The 27,828-nt window shown below is 41.1% G+C and overlaps 1 protein-coding gene and 1 long non-coding RNA gene across 2 annotated transcripts in view; one reads left to right on the top strand and one right to left on the bottom strand.

The window, feature by feature from the left end:
• The window catches only part of TMEM181 (transmembrane protein 181), a 74,565-nt gene extending 64,879 nt beyond the window's left edge, over nucleotides 1-9,686 (bottom strand). Inside the window, exon 1 of the mRNA XM_038526444.1 lies at nucleotides 9,536-9,686. Within this exon, the coding sequence (XP_038382372.1) occupies nucleotides 9,536-9,666 (131 nt within the window). The 5' untranslated portion in view covers nucleotides 9,667-9,686. The remainder of the gene's footprint in view (nucleotides 1-9,535) is intronic.
• LOC106558715 overlaps nucleotides 9,483-27,828 on the top strand; it is a 30,314-nt gene continuing 11,968 nt past the window's right edge. The window contains exon 1 of the long non-coding RNA XR_005353744.1: nucleotides 9,483-9,612. This is a non-coding gene — a long non-coding RNA (uncharacterized LOC106558715). The remainder of the gene's footprint in view (nucleotides 9,613-27,828) is intronic.

Genomic DNA, 27,828 nt, shown 5'->3' with positions numbered 1-27,828 from the left:
TCGGCTGTTACGACGTGCTCTGCTCTCCAGGAAAAGAAGATCTTTATCATTTCCTCCCGATTCAGAGCAAGATGTAGCTTGCTTTAAAGAAAAAAAGAACGAAACAACTCTGCTGCATGGGCCAAAGTTCAGCTTACCCGAAGGCACATGTAAAAATAACTAAGCTTCGATGAGCCACCAGTAAGAGTTCGGACAAGCATACGCACGTCTGCTGTCTAAACCACGGGTGCCATACGTGGGCCAGTGGTAAATTCAAGGCCTTTGGGATGTCCCTGAAGCACAGACTTGTACAATCTGGAAACAGCGAATGATAAATGAAACAAAACACCACGAGATGGGCCTGCGGATACTATATATTAACTGATCTTTCCTTCGTGGCTTAAATCCCACTTGGTGATGGTGCCTGGTGTATAACCCCTTCTTCTCTAATCCTGTTGCTGGCTTCAGTTTGCTGGTGTTTTGTCTTGTCTGAGAACTGTTCTGTCCACAAGAGATACTGGTCTGTGGGGTTCTTATTGATGTCTTTGGCTTGGTGTCAGGGAAACAGTGTCTCTTCAAATTCATCAGTACATACACTTATCTCATGGCATTCTCTTATAGTCCTTCATTTTCCTGCAAGTTGGATAGCCATGTTCCCTCTTTTATTCCTGATTTCAGTAACTTGCATCTTCTTCCTTTTTTTCTTGCTTGGTCTAGCTAAGCTAAAGGCTTGTCAAAACAGCCTATCTTTTCATAGAACCAACTTTTAGGGATGCTTGGGTGGCTCAGTTGAACTTCTGCCTTTGACTCAGGTCATGATTCCAGGTTCCTGGGATTGAATCCTGTATTGGGCTCCCCTTGGGGAGCCTGCTTCTCCCTCTATGTCTCTGTCTCTCTGTGTCGCTCATGAATAAATAAAATCTTTAAAAAAAAAAAAAAAAAAAGAACCAACTTTTAGTTTTATTCATTTCCCTATTGCTTCCATATTTTTCTTTAATTAATCTTTACCATAATCTTTATTATTTTCCTTCTGCTTGCTTTGCTTTTTTAGTTTTCTTTTTTCTTCCCCAATGTTTTAAGGTGGAAGGTTAACTATTGATTTGAGCTCTTTCTTCTTATTTAATGGGGACATTTACAGCTATAAATTTCCCTCTGAGCACTGCTTTAGATCCATCCCAGGTGTTCTGATATATGGTGTTTTTATTTCATTCATCTCAAAATCCTAATTTCTTTTATGATTCATCTTTCACCAATTGATTATTTCGGAGCATGTTGCTTAATTTCCACATGTTGGGGGATTTCCCAAATTTCTTCCTGTAATTGATGTCTGATTTCACTCCATGGTAGTTAGAGAACTTCCTTTTATTTCAGTCCTTTTAAATTTATTACATCCTGTCTCACAGATGAGTATATGATCTATCCTGGAGAACGCGCTCCATGTACACCTGAGAAGAATTCCTATTCTGCTGTTCTTGGGCACAGTAGTCTATGGATTTATACTAGGTCTAGTTGGTTAATATTGTTGTTCAAGCCTTCTATTTCTTTGTCAAACTCCTAGCTAGTTTTTCCATCCATCATTGAAAGCAGGTATTGAATACTCCAACTATTATTTTTTAATCTTCTACTTCTTCCTTCAACTGTTAGCTTTTGCTTCATGTATTTTGGGTTCTATTGTTTGTTGCATATAAGTTTACAGTTGTTAATCTTCCTAATGGATTGATCCTTTTATCATTATAGAATATTCCTCTTTATCTCTAGTAACATGTTTTGTTTTAAAAGCTATTTTACCTGATAGTGGTTTAGTCACACCAGCTTTTCTAAGTTTGCTGTTTGCATGACATATATTTTTCTATCCTTTTACTTTCAACTTGTATCTTAGAATCTAAAATGTATTTTCTGTAGATGGGATATGATGGGATCTTGCTTATTATCTCATCTGACAACCTCTGCCCTCTTGATGGATTTTGTTTTGTCATTGATACAGCTGGAGTCATGCCTACCATCTTACTTTTTATCGTCTATATGTCTCATGTCCATATATGTCTATATGTCTCATGTTCCTCTAGTCCTCCTTTACTGTTTTCTTTTGCATTAAATGAATATTTTCTATTGTAAATTTTAATATCTTTAAAATTTTTCCACTATATACTATTAGTCATTTTCCTGGGGGTTGCTCCAGAGCAAGCAATTCCCAATTTTACTGGAACTCACATGAAACTCTTCAGTTCATAGCTTCGACCTATTAAAAACTGGGACAAAACATGCCTGCCTGTAATTTAGTGAAATCTCTCCTGTTCTCATTCATTCATTCATGCTTTTCATGTAGTGCATGTTAGGTGAGCACCTATTGCGTGATATACTTTGTAACAGGTGCTCATAACATAGAGACAGGTAAGACATGACTTTACCATAAAGAAGAGGGCTAGGGGGCCCTTGGGGCAGAACAGAATCAAAGAGGGGATTTATATGTACAGATGATGTTGCTCAGCAGCAGGAGGAGGGAGTCTCGAGGTCAGAGGACTCTGAAGAGCAGCAACAGTTTGGGGTCTTTTATAGCCACAGGGTTTGCAAATCTATGGCTAGCAGACGTTGAGTGCTATTTCACAGGTATACAAAACAGACAGACTCCAAACGGCTAAAAATATGCATATTGGGGCTATTTGTAAAGCAACTGGGTTTACCATTATGTATATGCAAAAATATGCATATTGGGTATATATGCATACACAAAATATGCATATTGAGGCTATATGTAAAGCAACTAGAAATTTGAGTTAGGCACCAATAGGAGTGAGTTTAGGCACCTGCTATGAAATAAGTGAAGAAACAAACACCGTGGGAGCCAACATACAGGGGCCATCCTTAATTCATTTATATGACAATATGGTAGGGGGAAGAAGGCAGACCAACATATGTTGAAGAAGACAGTGTGGTTGTGTTTTGTTGCTGCTGTTGTTGTTTTTAAGATTTTACTTATTTAATTTTGAGAGACACACAGAGAGAGGAAGAGACACAGGCAGAGAGAAGCAGGCTCCCTCTGGGGAGCCCAATGTGGGACTCGATCCCGGGACCCTGGGATCATGCCCTGAGCCTAAGGCAGACACTCAACCACTGAGCCACCCAAGTGTTCCAAAGACAGTGCGGTTGTACCCAAGGAGGCTGGGCTGAAGGAAATTTGGTCCAAGAGCCGTAAGCATTTAAGAAGGTGTCAGAGTTGAGAGCTGAGACATGACCAGAGAGGATAACTGATGGAACAAGGTCCCAGAGCAAGGGAAGGGAAAGCAGTCAGGAGTCGTGGGGGGGAGGGGTGCTGCCCTGGGAGGGCTGCACGAAGGCCTGGGTAGGTCTGAGGGCAGCTGACCTGTCCTGGTGCCCACCCCTGACCCCTCATCCATGTGTTTGTCTTGTCGAGTCCTTGGACCAGGGCCCTTCTGGGGCCTGCATCTAGTCCCAAACAGAAAACCAGCCTTTCTCATGGAACCAGTTTTGTACATGACTCTAAGTTCTCAAGCATGCAAGTTTAATGAAATTATTTTTATACCTTTGAAGTGATGAAAATAAAGAAGCTAGTTCTAAAACTACAGTTTCGGGCAGCCCCAGTGACGCAGCGGTTTAGCGCCACCTGCAACCTGGGGTGTGATCCTGGAGACCTGGGATCGAGTCCCGCGTCGGGCTCCCTGCATGGAGCCTGCTTCTCCCTTTGCTTGTGTCTCTGCCTCTCTCTCTCTCTCTGAATAAATAAATTAAAAATCTTTAAAAAATTAAAAAATAAAAAATAAATAAAACTACAGTCTCATCAGAGATACTTACCATTTCCTCCCACCAACAAAGATACAAAAGACAGAGATCAGTATGCTAATTACAATGAGTTGTCACCAATAACTTGAAAACAAGGAGAAATGTTAGCCGGCTGAAACATTAACATTAAAATCAGTGCAGATGGGTTATTAACATTAAAGCCAGTACATATAAGCAGGTTTGCCTTAAATGGAAAAAATGGGGGTGCCTGAGTGGTTCAGTCAATTAAGCATCTTCCTTTGGCTGAGGTCGTGATTCTGGGGTCCTGGGATCGAGTTCTGCATCCGGCTCCCTGCTCCGTGGGGAGACTGCTTCTCCCTCTGTCTCTACCTCTCTCCCCCTCTCTCTCTCTCTTTATATCTCTCATGAATAAATAAAATGTTTTTTTTTTTAATGGAAAAATTGGTTCCTAGACCTTGAAATTGCCTTTAACCTGAAGAGATGCATTAACCTAAAAAGGGAGGTTGGTCAGCCTACAAAGGTGGAAAAAGCCAAGGTGATTGGAGCAGAGCAGAGCCACCGAGCTCTGTGTAGGAGAGGAGCCTTAACTGGTGATATCCAGTATTCCTGCCCTGATGGCAAGCCCGTTCTGTTGAGATGGATGCACCAGGCTCTGTCAGCTTAATGCTCTTAAACATTCCACTCACCCCTCTTGGGTTCTCCATCCTGGCTGAGATCCAGCCCAGGCCAATTAAATCAGAGTTCTCCAGGGTAGGGCCTGGGCATTTGTCTTTTTAAAAGCTCTCCCAAGTGATTCTGATGTGCAGCTAGTATTGAGAATCCCTTGATCTAACTAATTCCCTGGGCTGTGATGCCATGCCCACCGTTATCTGTGTTCTCATGGATCTGCATCAGCCAATTACATAAACTGGCATTCTGATTCTGTACATTAGTCTAGGGCTTAGTTAATGAAATAACATGAGAAACAAAGTATGGGTCAGCAAAATGGCCAATCACAAATTCGCCAAGAGCGGAGCAATAAAGGACCATATCTCTTGTCCTTCACTTTTCTTTAGCTCCTTACAGTTTATTTCATGGGCAGGGTTGACTGCATGCTTGGCTTCCATTCCCCACGTCTGCTTCCTAACAGAACTCCAACTGGGCTCCACACTCTACCTCTCCTCCCTTGAGGACATAGGCCTTGGAGAAATTGGCTCCACTCTCAGCTCCTGGGGTGCTCTGATTTGTCTGTCTATTTCCATCCTAGGAGTTCAAGAAAAGGAGCTCAATGCCATCAGTGAGACAAAGGAATTGGTTTTCTTTTAAACTTTCTACTGAAGCGTGGTACACATATGGAAAAGGTGATGAAACTATACACGTTAGTTTGATAGAGGTTCACAAACTGCATATACCTGTGTAACCAGCACCCAGATCAAGAAGCAAAATATGACCAGCAGCCAGAAAAACCTTTTCTGCCCTCTTCCACTCACTGTTCCTTCAAGGATAACCACTAACCGGACTTCCAACAGAATAGGGTCATTCTGCTTGTTATATACTTTTTTTTATGTAAGTAGAATCAAATAGTATATACTGTGTCTGGCTTCTTTTGCTCACATTATGTGTGTGTGAGACTCATTTTTATTGTGTATAGTTGTAAGTTGCTTACTTTCATTGCTGTATATTTGATGGTGGAATAAGCCAAATTTATCCATTCTACTGTTGATGAGTATTTGGCTGGTTTCCAATTTAGGAGTTTTACAAATTATGCTGCTATAAACATTTCAGTCCTTGTCTGTTGAGGACACGGAGATGCATTTCTGTAGGGTAAATACCTAAGAAGGATTACTGGGTCAAAGGGAATATATAGGTTCAACTTTGAGAGATACAGTCAAATGGTCTTCCATTTGGACCCAGATGGGACTGGACCAATTTACCCTCCCATCTGCAGTATATGAAAGTTCCATGTCATTTATCAACACATGTCTGTCTTCTTCTTGTTACCATTTTGGGTGGGGATAGAGATGAGATTCAGGGAGTTTTGCTGTAGTCTTCAAATTATCCCTTTAGAGGAAGCCAGCCCATTCTCCCCATGAATGTGAATGAGAAGCAATAGCCAAAATGATTATTAGGTCAATTGGGGCCAATTGCCACCAAGTTAAAAAGAAAGGACTTGATGACATCATTGAGGTGCTGGGTCACCAAACAACTCAATCCGTTACCTCTCAGCTGCTTTGGTTATTCTGTGGTCTGTACTGGAAAGCATCTTCAGTGTTTTTTCAAAAGCACTTGAGTCTATCACATCCTTGCTTTATTTTTCTGATGTGGAAACTGATCATCAGTGAAATATAATGATTACCCCAAGGCCACAGAGTTGGCAAAGGGTAGAGCTGAGACTTAGAGCCAGGATTTCAGACCCAGCCTATTGCTCTTCCACCTACTGCCCCTTCCTAGCAGGAAGTACCACTGTCATCTCTCAGTTTGTGCAAGTGACTGTGAGTCTTTTGATCACATAGCTGCCATTTGCCAATGATGCCAAATTACACAGCCAATATGCCAATAGCCATGCCAGCTAATGGAGGGACCAACCACATTTTGCAAATGGGCATTAGCAGCTGCACCTCCTCCGAGGAAACTGTCAGCCACATGAGGCAAGGCCCTGGTCCTCCAGGGGAAAAAGCACTGGTGCCTTTTAGTCATAAATCACTAATGAGGACACGAAGACAGTGAGAAAAGCAGGAGCAAAAATTATAGTAGCAAGTTCATCTTCCAGCTAAGCAGGTACAAGAGCTGTAACTATCAGCTTCCCAACTTGGAAACCCAAGAATATTTCACCTAGTTTTGTAAACGTGCAAACCACTGATATAAAAATTCAATGGAGCAATGGAAAATAGTTCAATGACCTAAAACATCTCCTCACTATAAACTAGTTTTTGTGATTCAGCCCAACCACTCTGTCAACACACAATATTATAAGGCATTCTGCAGCTGACTTGTTCTCGTGGTGGGGGGTTGAGTGGTGGGTGGTGGTGGGGGTGCCAGAATTCATCACTTTCCCCTTCCAAAAATGTTAAGTTCATGGTCTTCAAGATCCAAATCAACTAGCAGAGTAGCTCCTAGAGCATCGGTTCAGATGTTTGCTGGGAAAGGAGACTGGATTATACATTAAAAATAAGATTTAAAACTATCTGTGTTTTGTTTGTTTTTACCATGCTGTCAGGTAGTATAGGCAGCCAAACTACTCATGGGTTCATAGTGGAATTCTAATGAAATTCATACTTCTTAGTCTAGCATTCAAGGCTCTATATGACCTGGCCTGCCCTTTTCTCTGACCATGTTGGTCTTCTGTCTATTCCTTGAACATGTAGTAGTCCCCTCTTATCCATGGGTTTGCCTTACATGGCCACTTCAGTCACCTGCAGGCCAGAAGCAGATACTCCTCCTTCTGAAATATGGTCAGCAGGTCAATAATAGCCTAATGCTACATCACAATGCCTATGTCGTTCCCCTCACTTCATCTCACCACACAGGCATTTTATTGTCTCACATTATCACAAGAAGAAGGGTGAGGACAGGGTTGCCTGGGTGGCTCAGTCAAAGTATCTGACTCTTGGTTTCAGCTCAGGTCATGATCTCATGGGTCACGAGAGCGAGTCCTACAGTGTCAGCCTCCATGCTCAGCAGGGAGTCTGCTTGAAGATTTTCTCCCTCTGCCCCTGCCCCCACTTGCGCACATTCTCTCTCTCTCAAATAAATAAATATATCTTTTTTTTAAAAGAAGAGTTCAGTAGAGTAAGATATTTTGAGAGAGACCACATTCACACAATCTTGATTATATTATTATAATTGTTATATTTTATTATTAGTTGTTAATCTCTTACTGTGATTAATTTATAAATTAAACTTTGTCATATGGACATGGTATGGATAGGAAAAATCATAGTATACCTAAGATTCAATATTATCTGTGGTTTCAGGCATCCACTGGGGGTCTTAGAACATAACCCTTGCAATGAAGGGGGACTACAGTACCATGTTTTTATGGCCTCGGGGCCTTTGCACTTACTTCCTCTTCTAGAACTTTCTTCCCTAGGTCACTGTCTAGTGAGCGAGTCATTTTTCATTCTTAGTCAAATGTCAACTTCTCCAAGAGCCTTCTTCCACCACTTTCTCTGAAGTAGCACCCCTATCAGTCTTTATCACGGCACCTGGTTTATGAGCTTCCTAGCACTCATTGTGACATGTAATCACTTGTTTATTACCTATAAGCTCCATGACAACAAGAGCCCTGTATCTCCTGCATTCCAACACTTGGAATGGCAGCAGTACCTCCAACATAGGAGGTACTCAATGACTATTGGTTGGATAAATGAGTGAATGAATAAAGGATGATCCAGTTGTGAATTAACCAGTGCTGTGGCTTTGTTCTCTTTGCTACCTGAATTAAGACCATTTAGCTATCCAAGGGATCCTTTGCCAAATAAATGTTCCCAAGACAATAAAATACAGAGAAAAAAAGAGTGGGGAGAAATCAATGGGAAAGGAGACTGGATTATACATTAGAAATAAGATTTAAAACTATCTGTGTTTTGTTTGTTTGTTTTTACCATGCTGTCAGGTGTCCTGGGGGGCTACATGAGGCAGATTGAGCTCATCCATAGCCACACCATAGGATCTTGGAATGACGTATTTTTTAAATGGGCTTTTCCATTTTTTGTGAACAATATATTGGTCAGTCCCTGAGAAGCCACTGGACTTTTGAAAAGATCCAATAAGTGTGATTCACGTTTTTCTGACGTGTATTAGAATATATGACTACTAGGGTACACTGTACAAAAACGAGTATCACCACTTCAGAGATAGCTGTGCAATCACTGCCCATCCTGAAGCAGAGTGAGAACATCATGACTAGAATTCTCACCTTCCACAAACCTTCCGGTTCAAGCTCCCCATTTCACAGATGAGGAAGCTTGCAAAGTAGAGTTAGTAGCTAACTTTCTCAGGGTCACGAGCTACTGAGGAGCAAGACCAACCTCAGCCCCAGACTCCACACTCCAGATAGGGTCCTTTCAGGACACAACACATCAGCTAAGCCCAACAACGACCAGAGGAGCCGGGCTCCCAACAGAACAGCCAAGACCAGTAGGGGCGGGTGCCCTGCTGCAAGAGCCTGCGCCCCCCGCCCCCCCCCCCCCCCCCAGCTCTCACCTTGGCCACACCGGAGAGGGTGCCAGAGATGAACACAGACAAGCCCAGACCAACAAGCCCTTGGGGTGCGTGCGGAAACATGACCTCCCACAGCATCTTCACCGAGGTGCGGCGCAGCCCCGAGGCCATCAGCCCCCAACGCTCAGGAGCACCCCAGCCTCAGAGATTTTTCACCCAAAGCCAAGGCCTGAGTACCTCAAAAGAGAGGCCAAGGCCCTCCCTGCCTGACGCTGGAGGAGGAGTGATCCTCTCCCCAAACCAGGACTCTACGCCTGAACACGACCGTGGGGGTGGGGGCGGGGGAGTGACTGGAAAGAAGGAAGAGAGGGAGGAGCAAAGCAGCGCCTAACGCCCGTGGGTCCCCAGCCCCGGCTTTGAGCATCTCGGCTCAGGGTTCCAGAGAATGAAAACAGCTCTTCAGCCCAGCTCCCCGACTGGAACCCGCAACCTGCCCGCCCTGGGCTCGACACCCGCCGCGGGGAGGGGGCGGCCCAGGGGCGGGGCCCGGCCAGGCCCGGAGCGCGCCCAGGTCCCGGGGTGGGGGGGGGAGCCCGAGGCCCCGGGTGTGGCCCCCTCCCCGCGGCCCGGCCCGCCGGCGCCCGCCCGCGCCTACCTGTAGTAGCGGTCATCTCTGAACGGCGTGAGGTCCTCTCTGAGCTCGCGGTACGCCTCCTGGAGCCGCTTGCACAGGTGCTTGAGCTCGCTGCAGAGCGGGGGCTCGAAGGCCGGGTACTCCGCGTCCATGCCCGCGCCGCGCCCGCGCTCCCGCCGCTCCGCCCTCGGTACTGCTCCCCTCGCCCCTCTCTCCCCAGCTCCCGAGACCGGGGCCCCCAGCGCACTGGGCGGGACCGAGGAGGAGGAGGAGGAGGAGCAGGTGGCGGGGGAAGTGGGGAGGGGGCGCGGAGGAAGGTGGGGCGGGCGCGCTCAGGGCGCCGCGGCGAGACGCGGGGAGCCGGGCCTGCGGGGGTGCGGACGGGGCCCGCCCCCGAGCCGCGGGGCCTAGGGAGGGGGCCGTGCCGCGCCCATCGGCCGCCGCCCAAGAAGGAGCCGGGAGGGGGCGGGGGGCACCCAGCGCAAGGTCATCTGCCGCCCGGACAAAAATATGAAGGGCCGTCCTCGCTACTGCTCGTTTTGGGAAAAGGAAGCAACTGGAGATGACAGGAAAAGAGAATAATGGGGCTCGGAGGAGGACTGAACTGGCCCAAGGCCGGAGCCGGCTCCCACGTTCAGCACCATGGACAGCCCCAGCCCCCCTTCCACCTTGGGTTCCACTTGGCCTAACGCAAAAACATTTAAAACTAAGCCAATCATGGTTATGTCATACGAAACGTTTTTAACGATAAAAGAATGTGTCCAAATGGTCCAAATGAGAGAACTCTTCCCACACATTCTGTAACCACTGTGGGGGAGGAGGGGAGGGTGGATGGGCAAGGGAGTTTCTCATCCTCTACAAGCTCAACACTTGAGTATGAAATTAAAACTCACAAATCAACACGTCTTCCATGGGACTATCTATCTAAAGATGGTGATGGTGTCATCTCTTGTGGATTTTTTTTTTTTTTTAAAGATTTTTATTTATTTATTCATGATAGTCACACAGAGAGAGAGAGAGAGACAGAGACATAGGCAGAGGGAGAAGCAGGCTCCACGCAGGGAGCCCGACGTGGGATTCGATCCCGGGTCTCCAGGATCGCGCCCTGGGCCAAAGGCAGGCGCTAAATCGCTGCGCCACCCAGGGATCCCTCTTGTGGATTTTTACAATAATAAATGAGGAAACAATTGTTCCTCATGAGATCAGTGTGTTTCCACCTGAATGCAGGACGGGTTTGCCTGCGGGGTCGATCTTGCATGCATTGGAGAAATGTTTTACAAAGGTACATTTGGGGGGGCCTCCCTTACACTATTAAGTATAAATTATAGAAAATGGTCTCAGGAATCTGTATTTTTCAAAGCACCCCAGGTGAATCTAATCATCACTCACGTTTACATATTCCTAGAATTCCCATGCTATACTCTAATTTCACCTACTCTTCCTTGCACCTTTTTATCCTCATTTTTATTTATTTTTAAAAATTTATTTATTTATTTATTCATGAGAGAGAGAGAGAGAGAGAGAGGCAGAGACACAGGCAGAGGGAGAAGCAGGCTCCCTGCAGGGAGCCCAATGTGGGACTTGATCTGGGCTGAAGGCGGTGCTAAACCACTGAGCCACCTGGGCTGCCCAGCAAGGTCTTTTTTATTACTTAGTTGTCTATGTACTAATCATTAATTCAACTTCAGATCCCCCAAAATCGCCTAACTCCCCTCTTGAGATATTCAGGCACATGGCGCATTCATTCCATCAGTTTCATCTTTGTGAAATCTCTCCTTGGCCTTCTGACCAGCTCTGGACTGGCTGCCCTATGCTCGGTACATGGCTCCTATCTAAGCAATCACTGCACCACCATCCTGGGGATCCTCTTCCCACATCTGTTTGGATCCAATGTCTTTCTCTTTATTGATGGTGCATGTCTTGGAGGTCCTTGGAAGGCCCATTGACATCACTTCCTCTGCATCCTATAGGTCAAAGCAGTAGAGGTTCAGCCCAGATTCAGTGGGGTTAAAATGCCCATTCACCCTTACAGCAGCAGCATTATGCCCAAAGGAGAGGAGGGGACTTGTTCGGGGCTCTCTTTGAAGATTGTCTTTTATTTCCTGCTGCCCTGCCCATGTTTATGGCCAATGGGTCCCAGTCCAGATACCCTCTATTTTATAGTCCTAGGGAATCAACTTCTAGTTTCCTGTCAGTGTTAGAGAATGAAAATTTAGTTGCACAGAGCAGAAAAATGGGGAGATTTAGCTGCTTCTCAGACTTGTGATCTATCCTTCTGTTTTTGTTTTTTCTTTAAATTATGGTACAACATACATAAAACGTGCAACTTGAAGTGTATAGGTTACCCAATTTTTATGTATGCATTCATCCATGTAACCACCACCAACATGAAGATATAGGATACCTCAGAAGGCTCCGTCTGTCCTTTTACAGCCACCTCTCTCCCAGTGGTAACTGCTGTTCTGGCTTCTATCACTATTCTGCTTGTTTTTTTTTAAATATTATATGGATAGAATCATACAGTTTACATTCTTCTGTGTTTGGCTTTGTTTGCTGAATATTATGTCTGTGAAATTTCTTGTGTTGTTTCCTATAGCAGTAGTTTTTTGGTCTTGTTTTTGTTTTTGTTGCTATGCAGCATGTCAGTGTTTGGATATAGAACAATTTATTGATTCTACTGCTGCCAGTTTTTAGTTATTATGAATATGAACATTCTTGTACATGTTTTTTGGGGGAGTATATGCACTATTTTACTTGGGTTTATACTTAGTAATGGAATCACTGGGTGATAGATTAGGTATAGAGTTGGCTTTAGTATATATGGCCATACTGTTTTCCAAAATGGTTGTGCCATTTTATGTTTCTACCAGCAATGTTCAAGAGTTCCAGTTGCTCATGTCCTTGCTAATCTTCATTTCATCTGTCTTTTCCTTATGGTCTGTGGTGGTCCATCCTCCTGATTTTTGCCCCATCTTTTCATTCACTTCCAAAGATGCTTGTGCTGCTGGTTCCTGAAGCATTTGAGACATCTATGGTGTGGGTTGGGCTTTCCTCACTGCCATTGAAGGATCTAGGTTTTGATATCTATTCCTTTTTTCCTTATGATTTGCAAAATTTTGTTGCTATTATTTCCTCTTCCATTCTCCTTGTCTTTATGGGCTTATGAGGTTTTTTTAATCTCCCCCCCCCCTTTTTTACTGACTTTTCTGGGGTTTTCATGAGGTTTCAATAAAAGTAATATGTGTTCAATCCCCCACCTTCATTTTGGCCATGTCTTATTAACAATATTATTCTGGTGTTCACCTCAGATAGGCACTTAAAAAGTGTTTGTTGAATGCCATCAAGTTATTCCTTCTACTTTTTCAACTCATCAAAAGGATCATTATCTTGTGATGCTGTTACATAACAGAGGGAAAAAAAAGCATGTTCGTTCAGTTGTGGCAAAGAGCAGAGGCTCAAATTAGACAAGTGACACTTTCTTAGCAATATGAACTTGTGTTGAATACTTAATATCTCTAAATTTTGATCCCTTTCATGCATAAAACAAGGATGATAATAGCGGCTGCCTGGAATTTGTGGGAAGGATTATGTAGAGCACTTAATACAGCAACTGATCTATAGTAAGTGCTAATTAATGGTTAACTCCTTCAGGGGTATTTACATATTTCCTCTCCCATCACCGCTGATATCCATGCTTTCTCTCTCTCTCTCTTTTTTTAAATTTATTTGTTAATTCAAAAGAGAGAGAGTGCACAAACAGGAAAGGCAGAGGCGGGATCAATGAGAATCTCAAGCAGACTCCAATGCTGAGTGCGGAGGAGCCAGGCAATGATGCAGGGTTCAATCTAAGAACCATGAGATCATGACCTGAGCTGAAACCAATAGTTGGATGCTTTATCCACTGAGCCACCCAGGTGCCACTCCCAACCCCCACTTTCTCATTTTAAAAACGTATAGAGCATAGAGAAGCTTAGGCAAGAGAATGATATATATTACTGAGAAATAATCACTGTTAACATTTTTTAAAACAGATTTTATGTCTTTGAGAGAGAGAGAATAAGAGCATGAGCAGGTGGGGAGGGAGAAGCAGGGAAGAGGGTGAAGCTGATTCCCAGCTGAGCAGGGAGCTTGACAAGGGTTCAATCCCAGGACCCTGAGATCATGACCTGAAGTGAAGGCATATACTTAACTGAGTGAGCCACCCTGGTGCCCCTATTGTTGACATTTTGAAATGTCCAGGACGTTGGTCAATTCTATTCAAATAATCCATTAATCCCACTCCTATCCAATCTCCCTTTAATTTATGCAGATGTCACCAACTCTCACTTGCCCCTCTGCTTATTCAACTTCTTACTTAGGAATAAGAACACTGGATGACGGGCACTGAGGGGGCACTTGACAGGATGAACACTGGGTGTTATGCTATATGTTGGCAAATCGAACTCCAATAAAAAATATACAAAAAAAAAAAACACCCGATATTTCTCCAAAGAGGACATACAGATGGCCAACAGACACATGAAAAGATGCTCAACATCACTCATCATCAGGGAAATACAAATCAAAACTACAGTGAGGTACTATCCATTAGGATAGCTAAAATCAAAAACACAAGAAATAAGAAGTGTTGGTAAGGATGTGGAAAAAAAGGAATCTTCATGCACTAATGGTGGAAATGTAAATTTGTGCAGCCATTATGGGAAACAGTATGGAGATTCCCCCAAAAGATTAAAAATAGAAATACCATATGACCCAATAATTCCACTACTGGGTATTTACCAAAAGAAAATAAAAGCATCAATTCAAAAAGAAAAAAAAAGAATAAGACAGAACAAAAACTCACCTTCAAGCCAAGGCAGTGTGTGTATGAATGGCCTCACTCCTTTTGTTTCCCAGTCCTGGAGCATCTTTCCTTACAATCTAGCACATCTGCAAGATACAAATTACTTTCCAAATGCCATACCTATGGCTTTCTATTATTCCCTATAACTCTGTTTTCCCCTCATTCTTTAACATTTTACAAAACTGGAACAATATCATATAAATCATTTGGAATCCTGCTTATTCAGTAATGAATACAGTGACCCATCATTTTCCAAACTCTTCTTAAATATCATTTAAAATTTTGGAAGTGTTCTAGCTCAGGGACGTACTTAACCATTCCCCTATTCTTGGCCATTTTGTTCCTTTGGTTCTTTTGCTATTGTAAGTAATGCTGCAATGAACATCTTTATACACAAATCTTTTCATTTCAAGTTCTATCTTTTAATCAGAAATGAAATTACTGAGTCAAAAAGAATATAAATGTTAAAGAAAAAACATCTTGACCACTCAAAATTTCAAACATATAGGGAGAAGAGTTAATAAACCTATGTACTTATCAATCAGCTCCAAGATGGGAATTGGCATTTTAAAGAAGATGCTTGCTAAATCAAAATAATAAATGTCTAATGGTGAAATTTAGGGCAGCAACTATTGGTATAATCTGTGTTTGAAAGAAGGCACTCTTTTCTAGCAGAGACCTTCTGTTAATGTCTTTCAAATCACACAAAGCAGGTAACCACTTGCTCTATCTACGCTTGCCTCTTTTTCCTTGAAAATAGTGTTGGCCACAAGGCAGGTGTTCAATAAATACTGCTGATTGATTGAATAACATAACACTCCTTGAACTTTACCTAGAGATGGACATCCAGCCAGGAATAAGAGAGACTAAATGGAGTTATGCAAACAGCAGTGAAAATTAGCTAGGAGGCATAGGGAAAGTCAGATGGCGATCATTTTATTAATATCTAATTTTTAATAAAATCACAGTGAACTCAAATACACTTTAGGAAGTTGAGTCAAGATAAAGTCATGTAAGAGTATGTACAAAACCATAAGCTTTCTTTCCACTAGACAACACTCAAGCCTCATGTTCAGGATGGGAAATCAAACAGTAGGTCTCACTCACTGATGCAGGCTGACAAGTTATCATAAAACCATCAACTACAAATGTTGTCTTGAAGACTCTTAATAAGTTACCAGGCTTCTTTTATTATTTGGTTAAATCTGATGAAAATATCCACTACCCTTACAGGGTAGACCTCTAAGACTTACATCTTTGGGGTCTATTTACATGTGTCTTTTCTACTAGAATATCAACTCCTAGAAGGCTGGAACTAGTATTTACTTAATTTAAAAATTTTGTTGACAGTTTCCTTTACTGTGGAAAAGCTCTTTAGTTTGATGTATCACAAGAGTTTACTTTGCTTTTGTTTCCCTTGCCTGAGAAGACATATCCAGAAAAAAAGTTGCTAAGGCTGATGTCCAGGAGATTACTGCTTTTTTTTTTTTTTTTTTTTTGAGATATATGGTTTCAGGTATTACATTTAGGTCTTTAATACATTTGAGTTTATTTTTGTGTATGGTGTAAGAAAGTGGTCCACTTTCACTCTTTTGCATGTAGCTGAGAGACTAATGGTCCCAGCACCATTTATTGAAGAGACTCTCTTTATTTCCTCATTGCATATTCTTGCCTCCTTTATCATAGATTGATTAGGCATACAAGTGTGGGTTTATTTCTGGGCTCCTTATTCTGTTTCACTGATTTCTGTGTCTATTTTTGTGCCAGTACCATACTGTTTTTATTACTAGATTTTGTAGTAGATCTTGAGATCTGGGAGTGTAATACCTCCAGCTTTGTTCTTCTTTCTCAAGATAGCTTTGGTTATTAGGGGTCTTTTGTGATTCCACATAAGTTTTAGGATTGTTTGTTCTGGTTCTGTGAAGAATATTATTGGTAGTTTTTTTTTTATTGGTAGTTTGATATGGATTACATTGAGTCTGTAGATTGCTTTGGATAGTATGGACATATTACCAATATTAATTCTTCCAGTTCATGAGCACAGAATATGTTTCCATCTGTTTGTTCCATCTTCCATTCCTTTCATTAGTGTCTTATAGTGTTCAGAGTATAGGTCTTTCACCTGCTTGGTAAAATTTATTCCCAGGTATTTTATTATTTTGATGTAATTGCAAGTGGGATTGTTTTCTCAATTTCTCTTTCTGTTACTTGATTATTTAGTCCATAAAAATGTAGATTTCTGTATAATAATTTTGTATCTGCACCTTTACTGAACTCCTTTATTAGTTCTAATAGTTTTTTGGTGGAGTCTTCAGGGTTTTCTATATATAGTATCATGTCATCTGCAAATAGTGACAGTTTTACTCCTGCCTTACCAATTTGGATGCCTATATATAAATATACATATATATATATTTGGCCTGATTGTTGTATTTAGGACTTCCAGTACTATGTTCAATAAAAGTAGTAAGAGTAGATATCCTTGTCTTGTTCCTGATCTTAGAAAGAAAGCTTTCAGTTCTTCTTGAGTATGATGCCAGCTGTATGTTTGTCATATATGGCCTTTATTATGTTGAGGTATATTCCCTCTAAACCCACTTTGTTGACAGTTTTTATCATAAACATATGTTACAAATTACAAAGTATTTGTCAAATACTTTTTCCTGCATGTATTGAGATGATCATTTACCTTTTATCATTTATTTTGTTAATGTGGCATATCACACTGATTTATTCATGAATATTGAACCATACTTGCATCCCTGGTTTAAGTCCCACTTGATATTAATTGTTAAATTAGGTTTGCTAATATTTTGTTGAGGACTTTTGCATCTATGTTCTTAAGGGATATTGGCCTGTAGTTTTCTTTTGTTGTTGTGTGTCCTTGTCTGATGTTAGTATCAGGGTCATGCTGGCCTCATAGAATAAATTTGGAAGTCATCCTTCCTTTGCTATTTTTTGGAATTGTTTGAAAAGAATAGACATTAACTCTCTTTAAATGTTTGGTAGACGGGCACCTGAGTGACTCAGTCATTTGAGCTTTGACTCTTGATTTCAGCTCAGGTCATGATCTCAGGGTCTTGGGATCTAGCCCCATGGTGGGCTCAGCACTCAGTGGGGAGTCTGCTTGAGATTTTCTTCTCCTCCCTCTGCTCCTCCTCCCCACCCCACTTCCATGTGCACCATCTCTCTCTCTCTCTCTCTCTCTCAAATAAATAAAATCTTTAAAAAATTTTTTTAATGTTTGATAGAATTCCTCTGAGAATCCATTTGGTCCTAGATTTTTGTTTGTTCAGAGTTGATTACCAATTCAATTTTGTTAATGGTAATAAGTCTTTTTCGGTTTTCTATTTATTCCTGTTTTAGTCTTAGAAGAGCGTATGTATCCAGGAATTTATCCATTTCTATTAGATTGTCCAATTATAGGCATATAGCTTTTCATAGTAGTCTCTTACAATCCTTTATATTCCTATGGTGTCAGTTGTTACTTTTCTTCTTTCATTTCTGATATAAATGCTTTCATTTTTTGAGAAGTCTGGCTAAAGGTTTACCAATGTTGTTTATCTTTTCAAAGATAAACATTTCATTTATCTTTTTTAAAAAAATATTTTATTTATTTATTCATGAGAGACACAGAGAAAGAGGCAGAGACATAGGCAGAGGGAGAGGGAGAGACAGGCTCCTCCCAGGGAGCCCTATATGGGACTTGATCCCAGGACTCCAGGACCATGCTCTGAGCCAAAGGCAGACACTCAACCACTAAGCTACCCAGGCATCCCTCATTGATCTTTTTTTTTTTTTTTTTTTTTTTTTTTTTTAGTCTCTATTCCATTTATTTCTGCTCTGATCTTTATTATTTCCTTCCTTCTACTAACTTCAGTTTTTGTTTGTTCTTGATGGAGGCCTGTATCACTATAAATGTCCCTCTTAAAATTGCTTTTGCTGCGTTCCAAAAATTTTGAACATTTGTGTTTCCATTTTCACTTGTCTTCAGTTATTTTTTTAATTTCTTCTTTGATTTCTTCCTTGACTCATTGGTTGTTTAGTAGAATGAGGCTTAGCCTCAAAATGTTTATTTTTTTTACAGGGTTTTTTTTTTTTCATAATTGATTTCTGTTTTTATACCATTGTGGTCAGGAAAGATGCTTGATGTGATTGATTTCAATCTTCTTACGTTATTGAGATTTATTTTGAGGCCTAACATGTGATCTATCTTGGAGAATGTTCCATGTATGCTGGAAAAGAATATCTATTCTGCTGGTTTGGGATAGACTACTGTTCTGTATACATCTGTTAAGTCCATCTGGTCTAATATGTCATTCAAAGCCACTGTTTTCTTATTGGTTTTCTATCTGAATGATCTATTCATTGATATAAGTGGAGTGTTAAAGCCACCTACTATTATTCTGTTATTGTCTGCCCCAATGTTCAATTAAAAATCAAGATCATGCTAAGGAGGTTTTGAATAATATTTGAGGCCAGCAACTTTTATACATTGTCTAAGTGAAATACATTGTCCAACTAAATAAAAATTAAGTGAATAGATAGCTTGTAAATTTTCATGGTTTTGATGCATCTTTAAAATGTGTTGGTAGCAAAAAAGAAGAAATGCCACTTAAAATTAATCCTTTGCATCCCTGACTGTTTGAAATATGAAATTATAAGAGACCTCAGAGTTATACACATTTACATTTTGTACAGATTTTCCTGTAGTTACTGGCTTATTTATTGATTAGTTTTTAAAGGGCATTGTTTCTTTAGAGGACATAGGGACTTTGCAAAGAATAAATCAAAAATACTCTTCAGATAATTTTCATCTTTTGAGAGGGATTAAATAAAGGAAAGCCATCAGAAAATCTTACTAGAAGATTAGGTGGGGAGGGCAATGACTGTGGTTGGTATGAGTAATTATTGCTAAATCAAAGTCATGCAGTTCTTTCTCTGCTCTTCAAGAAAGCATGCAATGTTTCTTCTTTTTCTGGTTCTTAACTGAGATATTTCCTGGATACGCTACTAATGGTAGTTTTATTACCAACAGCTATAATAACAGGCCCATTTTATTGAGCATGTACTGTGGGCTAGACACTGTAAAAAGCACTTGATGGCATTGTCATACACAATAATCTCAACAGTTTTAAGAGCTGGTATTTTAGTCATGTTCTCCAGAGAATCAGTACCAACTGGAGCTGATAGGTAGATAGGTGATAGATGATAGATAGATAGATAGATAGATAGATAGATAGATAGATAGATGATAGATGATAGATAGACAATGAGGAATTGGCTCACATAATTATGGAGGCTGAGAAGTCCCACAATTTGCCTTCTGTAAGCTGGAGACCCAGGAAAGCTGATGGTGTGGTTCCAGTCTGTGTCCAAAGGCTTAAGCAGCATGAAAACCAATGGTATAAGTCTAAGTTTGAGGGCCAGAGAAGATAAGATGCCCAGCTCAAACAGTAAGGCAGAAAAATGGGGAAAATTCTCCCTTCTCTGACTTCTGTTCTATTCAGGCTCTGAACAGATTGGATGATGCTTACCCACACTGGGAAGGGCATTGTACTTTACTAAGCCTACTGATTCAAATGCTAATCTCATCCAGAAATAATGTTTAATTTGGGTGCCCCCATGGCCAGTCAATGTGACACAAACAATTAACCATCACAGATAGCTACTACTATCATCAGAATTTTGAAATATTTGATGCAACTCCTTTATAGGAGTTACATATATGCTCATAATTCCACCGTAAGTAATAGTAATGGTATTTGATCCCAGATCTCTGAATTCAGAAAACTCACTTTTACTCAGTATATGGTACAGCCTGGGGATGCCTGGGTGGCTCAGCAGTTGAGCGTCTGCCTTTGGCCCAGGACGTGATTCCGGGGTTTTGGGATCGAGTCCCACATCAGGCTCCCTGCGAGGAGCCTGCTTCTCCCTCTGCTTATGTCTCTGCCTCTCTCCCTGTGTCTCTCATGAATAAATGAATAAAATCTAAAAAAAATATGGTACAGCCTCTACTGAGGCACCCAATTTAAAGACCAATTGTGTTTGAAGAATGAGGTATTAAAAAATTAAAAGCTCTATTAAAAAAAAAAAGTCTGTTTCCCTGATTTCATGTAGCATCAGACAACCCATTGAAGATATTCCTTATATTTAAAGACAAGTGAACCTAAAACTTCTAGAGTCTTGTCACAGTTCTGATAGATAGTAATATTCATACATATGTATTCACAAATAGTAGTATTCATATCCTCCAGCCTGCCAGTCTCATGCCAGTGCCTCCAATTGACTGAATCTGACAGGAAGCCAGAGAACAAGGGAGCCCAGGTGATGCAGTCAATAGATGGCAGCCTTCTGGGACTCAAAAGTAGACAGCAGAGATGGGAAGAGCATGGATCTGGGGAGGGAGGCAAAGAGAGAACAGCCAGCACACTGTGCTCACAGAATTTTCCTCTGGTGTCAATAAATCTATGAAGTTTGCTGCTTGAGGATAGAAAGTTGATATGAGAGAATAAAACCCAGCCCCAAGAGTGGCTTCAGCTGAGAGGGAAGCGTGGTAGTTGACCCAGGGCAGCACTGGGAGCCAACAGGGAGAATTACTGTCCCCTTTCACAGGTTTGTGCTAGAGCATTGGACGAGGACACTTGAGGGGATAAACACTGTGTGTTATACTATATGTTGGCAAATTGAATTTAAATTTAAAAAATGTAAAAAAATAATAAAATTCAAAAAATAAAATAAAGATACGGCTTATGATCCACTGAATATAATACTAGACCAACACTGTGGAGGATAAGGAAGTTGAGGCCCAACATGATTAAGCAGCTAATACAAGATAGCACCGTTGGATAGACCAGTTGAGACACTGTCATCTTGTGTCCTGATGCAGGTCATCTGCCTATCTTTTTCTAAAAAGATCTTGAAGCACGTCTAGTCCCATGAGACTATGGCCATCACCAGACGCTTCTGGAAACCTCACACAAAGCCACAATTTTTTTTACATTTATTTTAACATAATTTCAGCCACAAGCCATGTAAAAATGAACCATGTCTTATACCAAAATTAGTAGTGGTCCTTTGTGGTGAATGAACTACGTCAGGGAAATTTTACGTAATTGTGTTTTATAGAAGGGCTAGCTCTCTGGAATCACTGAGAGACACTGGTGGGCAAGGAGGTGATATAGGAATTGCCACCACCCATGCAGCTGTCAGGGTAGCCCCATGATTACCTTGTAGGAGAGGGCAGCATTTTGAAGTCAGTGTGTAGTGCCAAGATAAGCTTTCATAGAAAGCATATAAAGAGGAAAGAAATAGCATTGGTCTAGCTATGTTTTGGCTGGTCACTTGTAAGTAACAATTTTGAAATATCTAGAGCAGTAAAAATTTACTTCCACCAAAGTTTAATATAAGTGCCATTGACCCATCTGTCCTTACACAGCCGAGACTCAGAAATGGACTCATGGGTGTCATCAGCTGAGATGTCCACTGGCAGGATCACAAACTCTGATTTCACCACTTTTGTCAAGTGAGATTCTGGGCTCAGAGATAAGTCACATAATACACATGAAATTCCCTGGCTTTGTGGTTTGCTGATCATTTCTCATCAACCATCACCAGCCCTCTAATTCCACATCTCACATGAAATGCTCAGGTCACTCATCAGAATCCACTGCTGGCTACACAAGTAACATTGGACAATAGATAGATCTTGATCTTTCTGTTGAGCATAGGGGCAGAATGGGGGCACTTTGCTTTTATTTTAATCTTAGCAAACGTTATATACCCATTTGTCCCAGACATTAAGAGATACTGGAAGGCAAAAGTTGAGTAAGAATCAGTTCATGCCTACTAGTGTGGAACACACACGTAAAGGGATCCAAACAATGTGATGACGTCTACAGCAGAGTAAGTCCAGGGTACGTGAACTGAGAAAGACTTCACCGAGGAGGTAATGCCTGTGTTTAAAAATGAGGAATGAAGGGCGGAGTGGAAAAGGAGAGGAGGAATTCCAAGCAGGGGGACAGTACATACAGCAGAGCACATGTGAGAGTGATGTGTTAAGGAACCAGTAATAACTGAGATGGGTGGATTAGAGGGCTTGCTTTGGAGTGGCAAGAGAGGAGTCTGGTCATGAAGGCAGAGGACAGACCATAGGGCACATCTAGATTATGGTACAGAGTTTGAGCATTGTCCTGAATGCAGTGGGAGTCACTTAAGGACTTTGGGTTTGAGAGTGACTGGATTAAGTGAGTTTCAGAAAGAAGGTCCCTGGGGAGCAGGAGAACAGAAGAGAGTTAAGGGGATGAGGTAGGAGACTTACAGTTGCCCAGGTAAAAAGTGATGTTGGCCAGAACCAGTGGGGGTGAAACACAGAGGATAATCACTGTCAAGACATTTAGAAGGTGGAATTCACAAGACTGGAATCTGAGTAGGAAAGGAGGAGATATCTGGGGAGATCCATTTATTTGGCTTGGGTGTGGTGGTGCAGTGCCAGTCATTGGAATGATGGTGCCCAATTTGGCTTTGGGCACCCCAGATGAGCAGAACTCATGGGCTGTACCAGAGGTGAAATTGTGTTTCTAGTCCTCTTACTTTGATCAAATGCAGGCAGTGTGGCCTGATGCTCTAGTCCCATTATCTCATCACGGTAAGGCATGATAATATACACCTTCAGTTGACTCCGTCTAAAGACAACTTGACTGTTTTTCTTATGACACATAATATGATTGAGTAGACACTGTATTGAGAGATGTATTCCTGTTGTCACTTTCAAGGTTTGGAGGGAGGTCCATTTTCTCTTGTAGGATTGACAGCATTCCTCTGCTTCTGCCCTTTGCCTTCCCTGGAGGTGGAGAGGAATCAATGCATCACCAACTAGAGATCTGTCCTCTGCTTGGTCTGGTTCTTCTCAGCTTCATTTTAGCCCCCACTTGTCACTATGGGGCATTTGTGAAACACATCCTGCTCCAGAGGCCCCTCAAGGTGCAGGCTTGCTTAGTTTGTCTATTCCTCACATGTTCCCAAACCTACAAGCAGTTGGGCAATTAATGTGATATCAAGACCCACACGGGGTGTGCGGACAGCTTGCTGCAGCCCCCAGAGCTGTTGGGAGTTGGCCTTTTGCTTTCGTCTGAGCTAAGGCTTCTTATCACTGCAGAGCGTCTGCTGTTCTCCAGCTCCTGCTGGGGATGCCTTAGTCTGCCCTTCATTAAAAAATAATTTTTCCCCCTAGATCTTTTCACTTTTTTCTCTCCTAATTATGTTACACATCTTGGCTTTTGTACCAGTGTGTTTGGTTCTTACAGCCATCACGAACTAGGTCTTTGTGGTCATCAGGTCACATTGTGCTAAGTGTTGTCTGGTTCTTCAGCTTTTTTTCTCCTAGTGCCTCCCCAACCACAGCTCAGTGCTCTTCTAGCTGTGGGGATAGCTAAATGCCACTTTCGGATAAGCCTCACAATGCCAGATGGATCACGCTTAGGCCAATAGCCTGGGGATGTTGTATGTTGAACCAGACAGAATTGCCAATAGTCAATCATCTGACCCTCAAAAAAGACTCTGGTTCACATCAATCTAGCAGAATTGGTTCATTTTTAATAATTAACTCTATACCCAGATTATATTGCATACTTATTCACAATTATTTCATCACAGAAATTAAGATTCAGTAGAAAATACTCTTTCCTTTCTCCCAGTCATGCATATCTTAGCTCACTGATTAATTTGTGCTATATCTTTGCTGACATGGACACGTCAAAATTTAATTCCAGAAATGCATTTTCCTTTAGCTGCTCATTCATACTTGCTTTATCTCGATATTATAGATGGTCAGTTCATCACTAGGAGCCATGGTAGGTAAATGCCAACCATAGCATTTGTACTTGTAAGCATAGACTTACCTGCCTTCTTAACACTTCATTATCTTATCCATAAAGTTCTACCCAAGCGATTGAACAGTGGCCACCATTTAATTTAGACTAATCAATGTACAGGTGTTTAATTTGACGTTATTTAAACACTAGTATTCTGAGAAACAAAATACTTATTATCCTGTAGTTTTTGTTTCTGATATAATGGAAATGCATTTCTAAATGATCACTAAAACACAAAAAGAAGCATATTTATATAACAGTTTTAAATTTCCCTTCCCTTTCTCTCTTTGGCTTTTATTAAGTTATGAATTTATCAAAGTATCTTATTAGAGAATGTAGCTTAGCATTTTTTTCTCCCCAGATGTGTATTATCTAATTATTTTACAAAAATATAAACTTTACCTCTGAATCAATTTCTCCCAGAGGAGAGAGAATGCATAAGAAATAAATCTGCCTGAATTACATTTATTCAACAAATATTTATTGAAGCTTATGGGCCTGGCACTAATTGCAGGAAAGTGTTCTGGGAGTTGGTACTGGGCTTCTGAAGCAGTGATGCCCTTCTTACCTAATTAAGAGATACCCAACTTGAATTGAGCCAGGGCTCCTCAGAGCCACTTGGGCTCCTGGAAGAGCCTCCCTCCCATCCTGACAGCCTCGGGCAGGACTACACCCAAATTGGTAACTTGTTTCTAGCTGTAGAAAAACTTAGGGTAATTTACCTTGTTTCTCCTCTTGCTTGAAACTAAGTGTGAACAATTCCAAATCAACAATAATTTGTCAAAGTAGGTGAAATAAATGGGACTCTGAGAGTAATCTTAAGCATTGGGCTGGCCTGCCTATTTTCCCGAGTTAACCCCAAAAAAGGAAATTCACACTTCAGTAATTAAATGCTGGTTACATGTGATTTGTCGGTTGAAATACCAATTTACTAGAGGGAAGGAGAAGGGAAAGGAAATGAAATGAGCCAGGAATTTCTTAAGTCAGGTGGCCTAGGAGTTTCCTTTTGGATCTTGTCCTTGTCTTATTTGGACACTAGCTTTACCGGGCTTGGGGAGAGTGTTTCCTCTTAAAAATATATTTCAAGCAGTGTCTGAGCGTCTCAGTCGGTTACCCATCCAACTCCTGATTTCGACTCAGCTCATGATCTTGGGTGGTGAGATCAAACCCCACGTTGGGCTCCATGCTCATCAAGGAGTGTGCTTGAGATTCTCTCTCTTCCTCTGCCCATCCTCCCCCAAAAGAAAAATTATTTCTTGAAGCATTTATATGAGAGAGGAGGGAGAAGTTGCTTGAAATTTGATGGTACTTCTCAGTAGAACTATTTGGCTTGACATTTTCTTTGTAGGAAGCTTTCCTACTAATGATTACATTTCTAAATTTTCACATCTAATGGCATACAACTGTTCATAGTATTCGTACTCTCTTAGCTTTTGAAAATCTCTATCTGAAGTCACGTCTCATTTCCATTCCTGATACTGTCTATACTGTGCTTCCTCTTTTTTCTTCATACATCATGCTGGGTATTTGTCTAACTTATCCATATTTTCTAAGAACTAACATTTGAAATCATGGACCTTATTGAATATATTTTTGGTTTTTATGTTTATTAAATTCTATTATTTTTGCTTCCTTATCCTTCTTTTAATAAAAGTTTTCTGTTGCTTTTTCCCTCAATGTCTGAAGATGTGTATTTGCCCACTAATTTTCAGTTTTTATTCTTATATAAAAATAAGCATTTAAGACTATAAATTTATCTCCAATTTTCATGGCATTTCACAAGTTTTGATTCATTATCATTCATTATCATTTTAAATGCATTTCAAAATTTCACACATTTACATAGTTTTGTCTATTTATTGATTTATATCTTAATTGCATTGTATTCTTTTTTTTCTTTTTTTTTTTTAAGTAGGCTCCATCCCCAGCAGGATGGGCATGCAGGGCCCAAACTCAGAACACTGAGACCAAGGCCTGAGCTGAGATTAAGAGTCGGCTGCTCAACCAACTGAGCCACCCAAGCACCTTGCATTGTGTTCTAAGAACATAGTCTACATGGTACAGATTGTTTTTTAACTTTGCTGGAACTTGCTTTATGGCCTAATGTATGATTGATTTTTATAAATGTTTCATGTGTGTTTCAAAGATTTTGTATTCTCTAGTTGTTGAGTGCCAAGTTTTATTTATGTCCATGGAATTTAGCTTTTGGTTGTTATGCCAATCTATAATTGAAAGAAGTTATGTTCAAAGCTCCCACCACAATCGTGGATTTGCCAATGAATTCCTATAGTTCTATTAATTTTTGCTTTATATATTTTGAGGCTGTTTAAAACCTTCATTATAGAAGTTTTCACCCATTTTTACTCACTCCTTGTCCAAGTATCCACCACCCCTCACTCAGCTTCAGTTATCAACATTCTGTTATTTTTGCTTCATCTGTTCACAATTTTGTTTCTGGGATATTTTTCTAAATTATATAATATTTTATTTATTTATTCAAGGCAGAAACACAGGCAGAGGGAGACACAGGCTCCATGCAGGGAGCCTGACATGGGACTCGATCCCGGGTCTCCAGGATCACACCCTGGGCTGAAGGCAGCGCTAAACCGCTGAGTCACCTGGGCTGCCGGTTTCTGGGATATTTTAAAGCAAATCCCAGATGTAACATTTCATTCTGATACTTTGTTTCTTTAGACAAAGACTTAACACATAAAAGCAAAATATGCTGAGGCCACTGTGTTAAGCACCTGTAAGTGAAGAATCACCGTCTTAGTGAGTTCAATCTCCATGGTTTTCAGGTTCTCCTTTGGGAAGCTGACCCAGCTCACTCTTTTCTGGTAGAAACAGTCATGGTGTATGAAGCATTTGCTATTATTTCCTATATATTACTGGGTGCTCAGTAAGTGTCTGTGATAACTACTTAACCACTGGAATCGTTAGAAGTGGCCTTGGGAAGTCATGCTTGTTCACAACAGCTGGCAACCCTGTAGGATAAAATATTTTGGCAAGGCCCCAAAATCTTAATATTATCCTTGTTCTTTCCCTGCCATTCTGAGTACCTGGCAGAACTAAACAGAGCCTTTGGCAGTTTTGGGAAAGAGGGTAACAGGGTGAAAGAGTTGATAAATAATATAGCCAAATAATAATATTTGCCAAATAATATTTGGCATCAAATCCAGGCATACAGCTATACTTTCTAATTCATACTGGAATTCTGCGGAATGAGACATTGCCATGACAAGTGGTCTGTCAGATGGGTCGTAGATAGGCCCTATTTCGTGTCCTTTGTATATAATGAGACCTACCATGTTCCAGGCACTGGGCACTCTCATGCAGTCCAAAAGCAGTCAGGACATGTATTGCTATTCGTATTCATCCTAATGAATGCCTGAGTATAACAGGAGATGTGGTCTGAAGGAATGTAACAAAAAACTTGATCTAGACTAGGGCTAGAGAAGGCTCTTCTGCAACCATGCATGGTCTAGAGGAGCTCTGAAGGATGAGTTGTTAAAGCTCAACTAGGGCAGGCAGTAAGAGAAGCTTGGACAGGGCCAGTGTGATGAGGACCTTGCAGAGAAGGGTAGAGTTCTAGACCACAA

Source organism: Canis lupus, chromosome 1 (genome assembly GCF_011100685.1).
Source record: "Canis lupus familiaris isolate Mischka breed German Shepherd chromosome 1, alternate assembly UU_Cfam_GSD_1.0, whole genome shotgun sequence".
NCBI classification, from domain to species: Eukaryota; Metazoa; Chordata; class Mammalia; order Carnivora; family Canidae; genus Canis; species Canis lupus.
The sequence above is the reverse complement of the archived record's forward strand: the minus strand, read 5'-3'. Positions and strand labels throughout refer to the sequence as shown.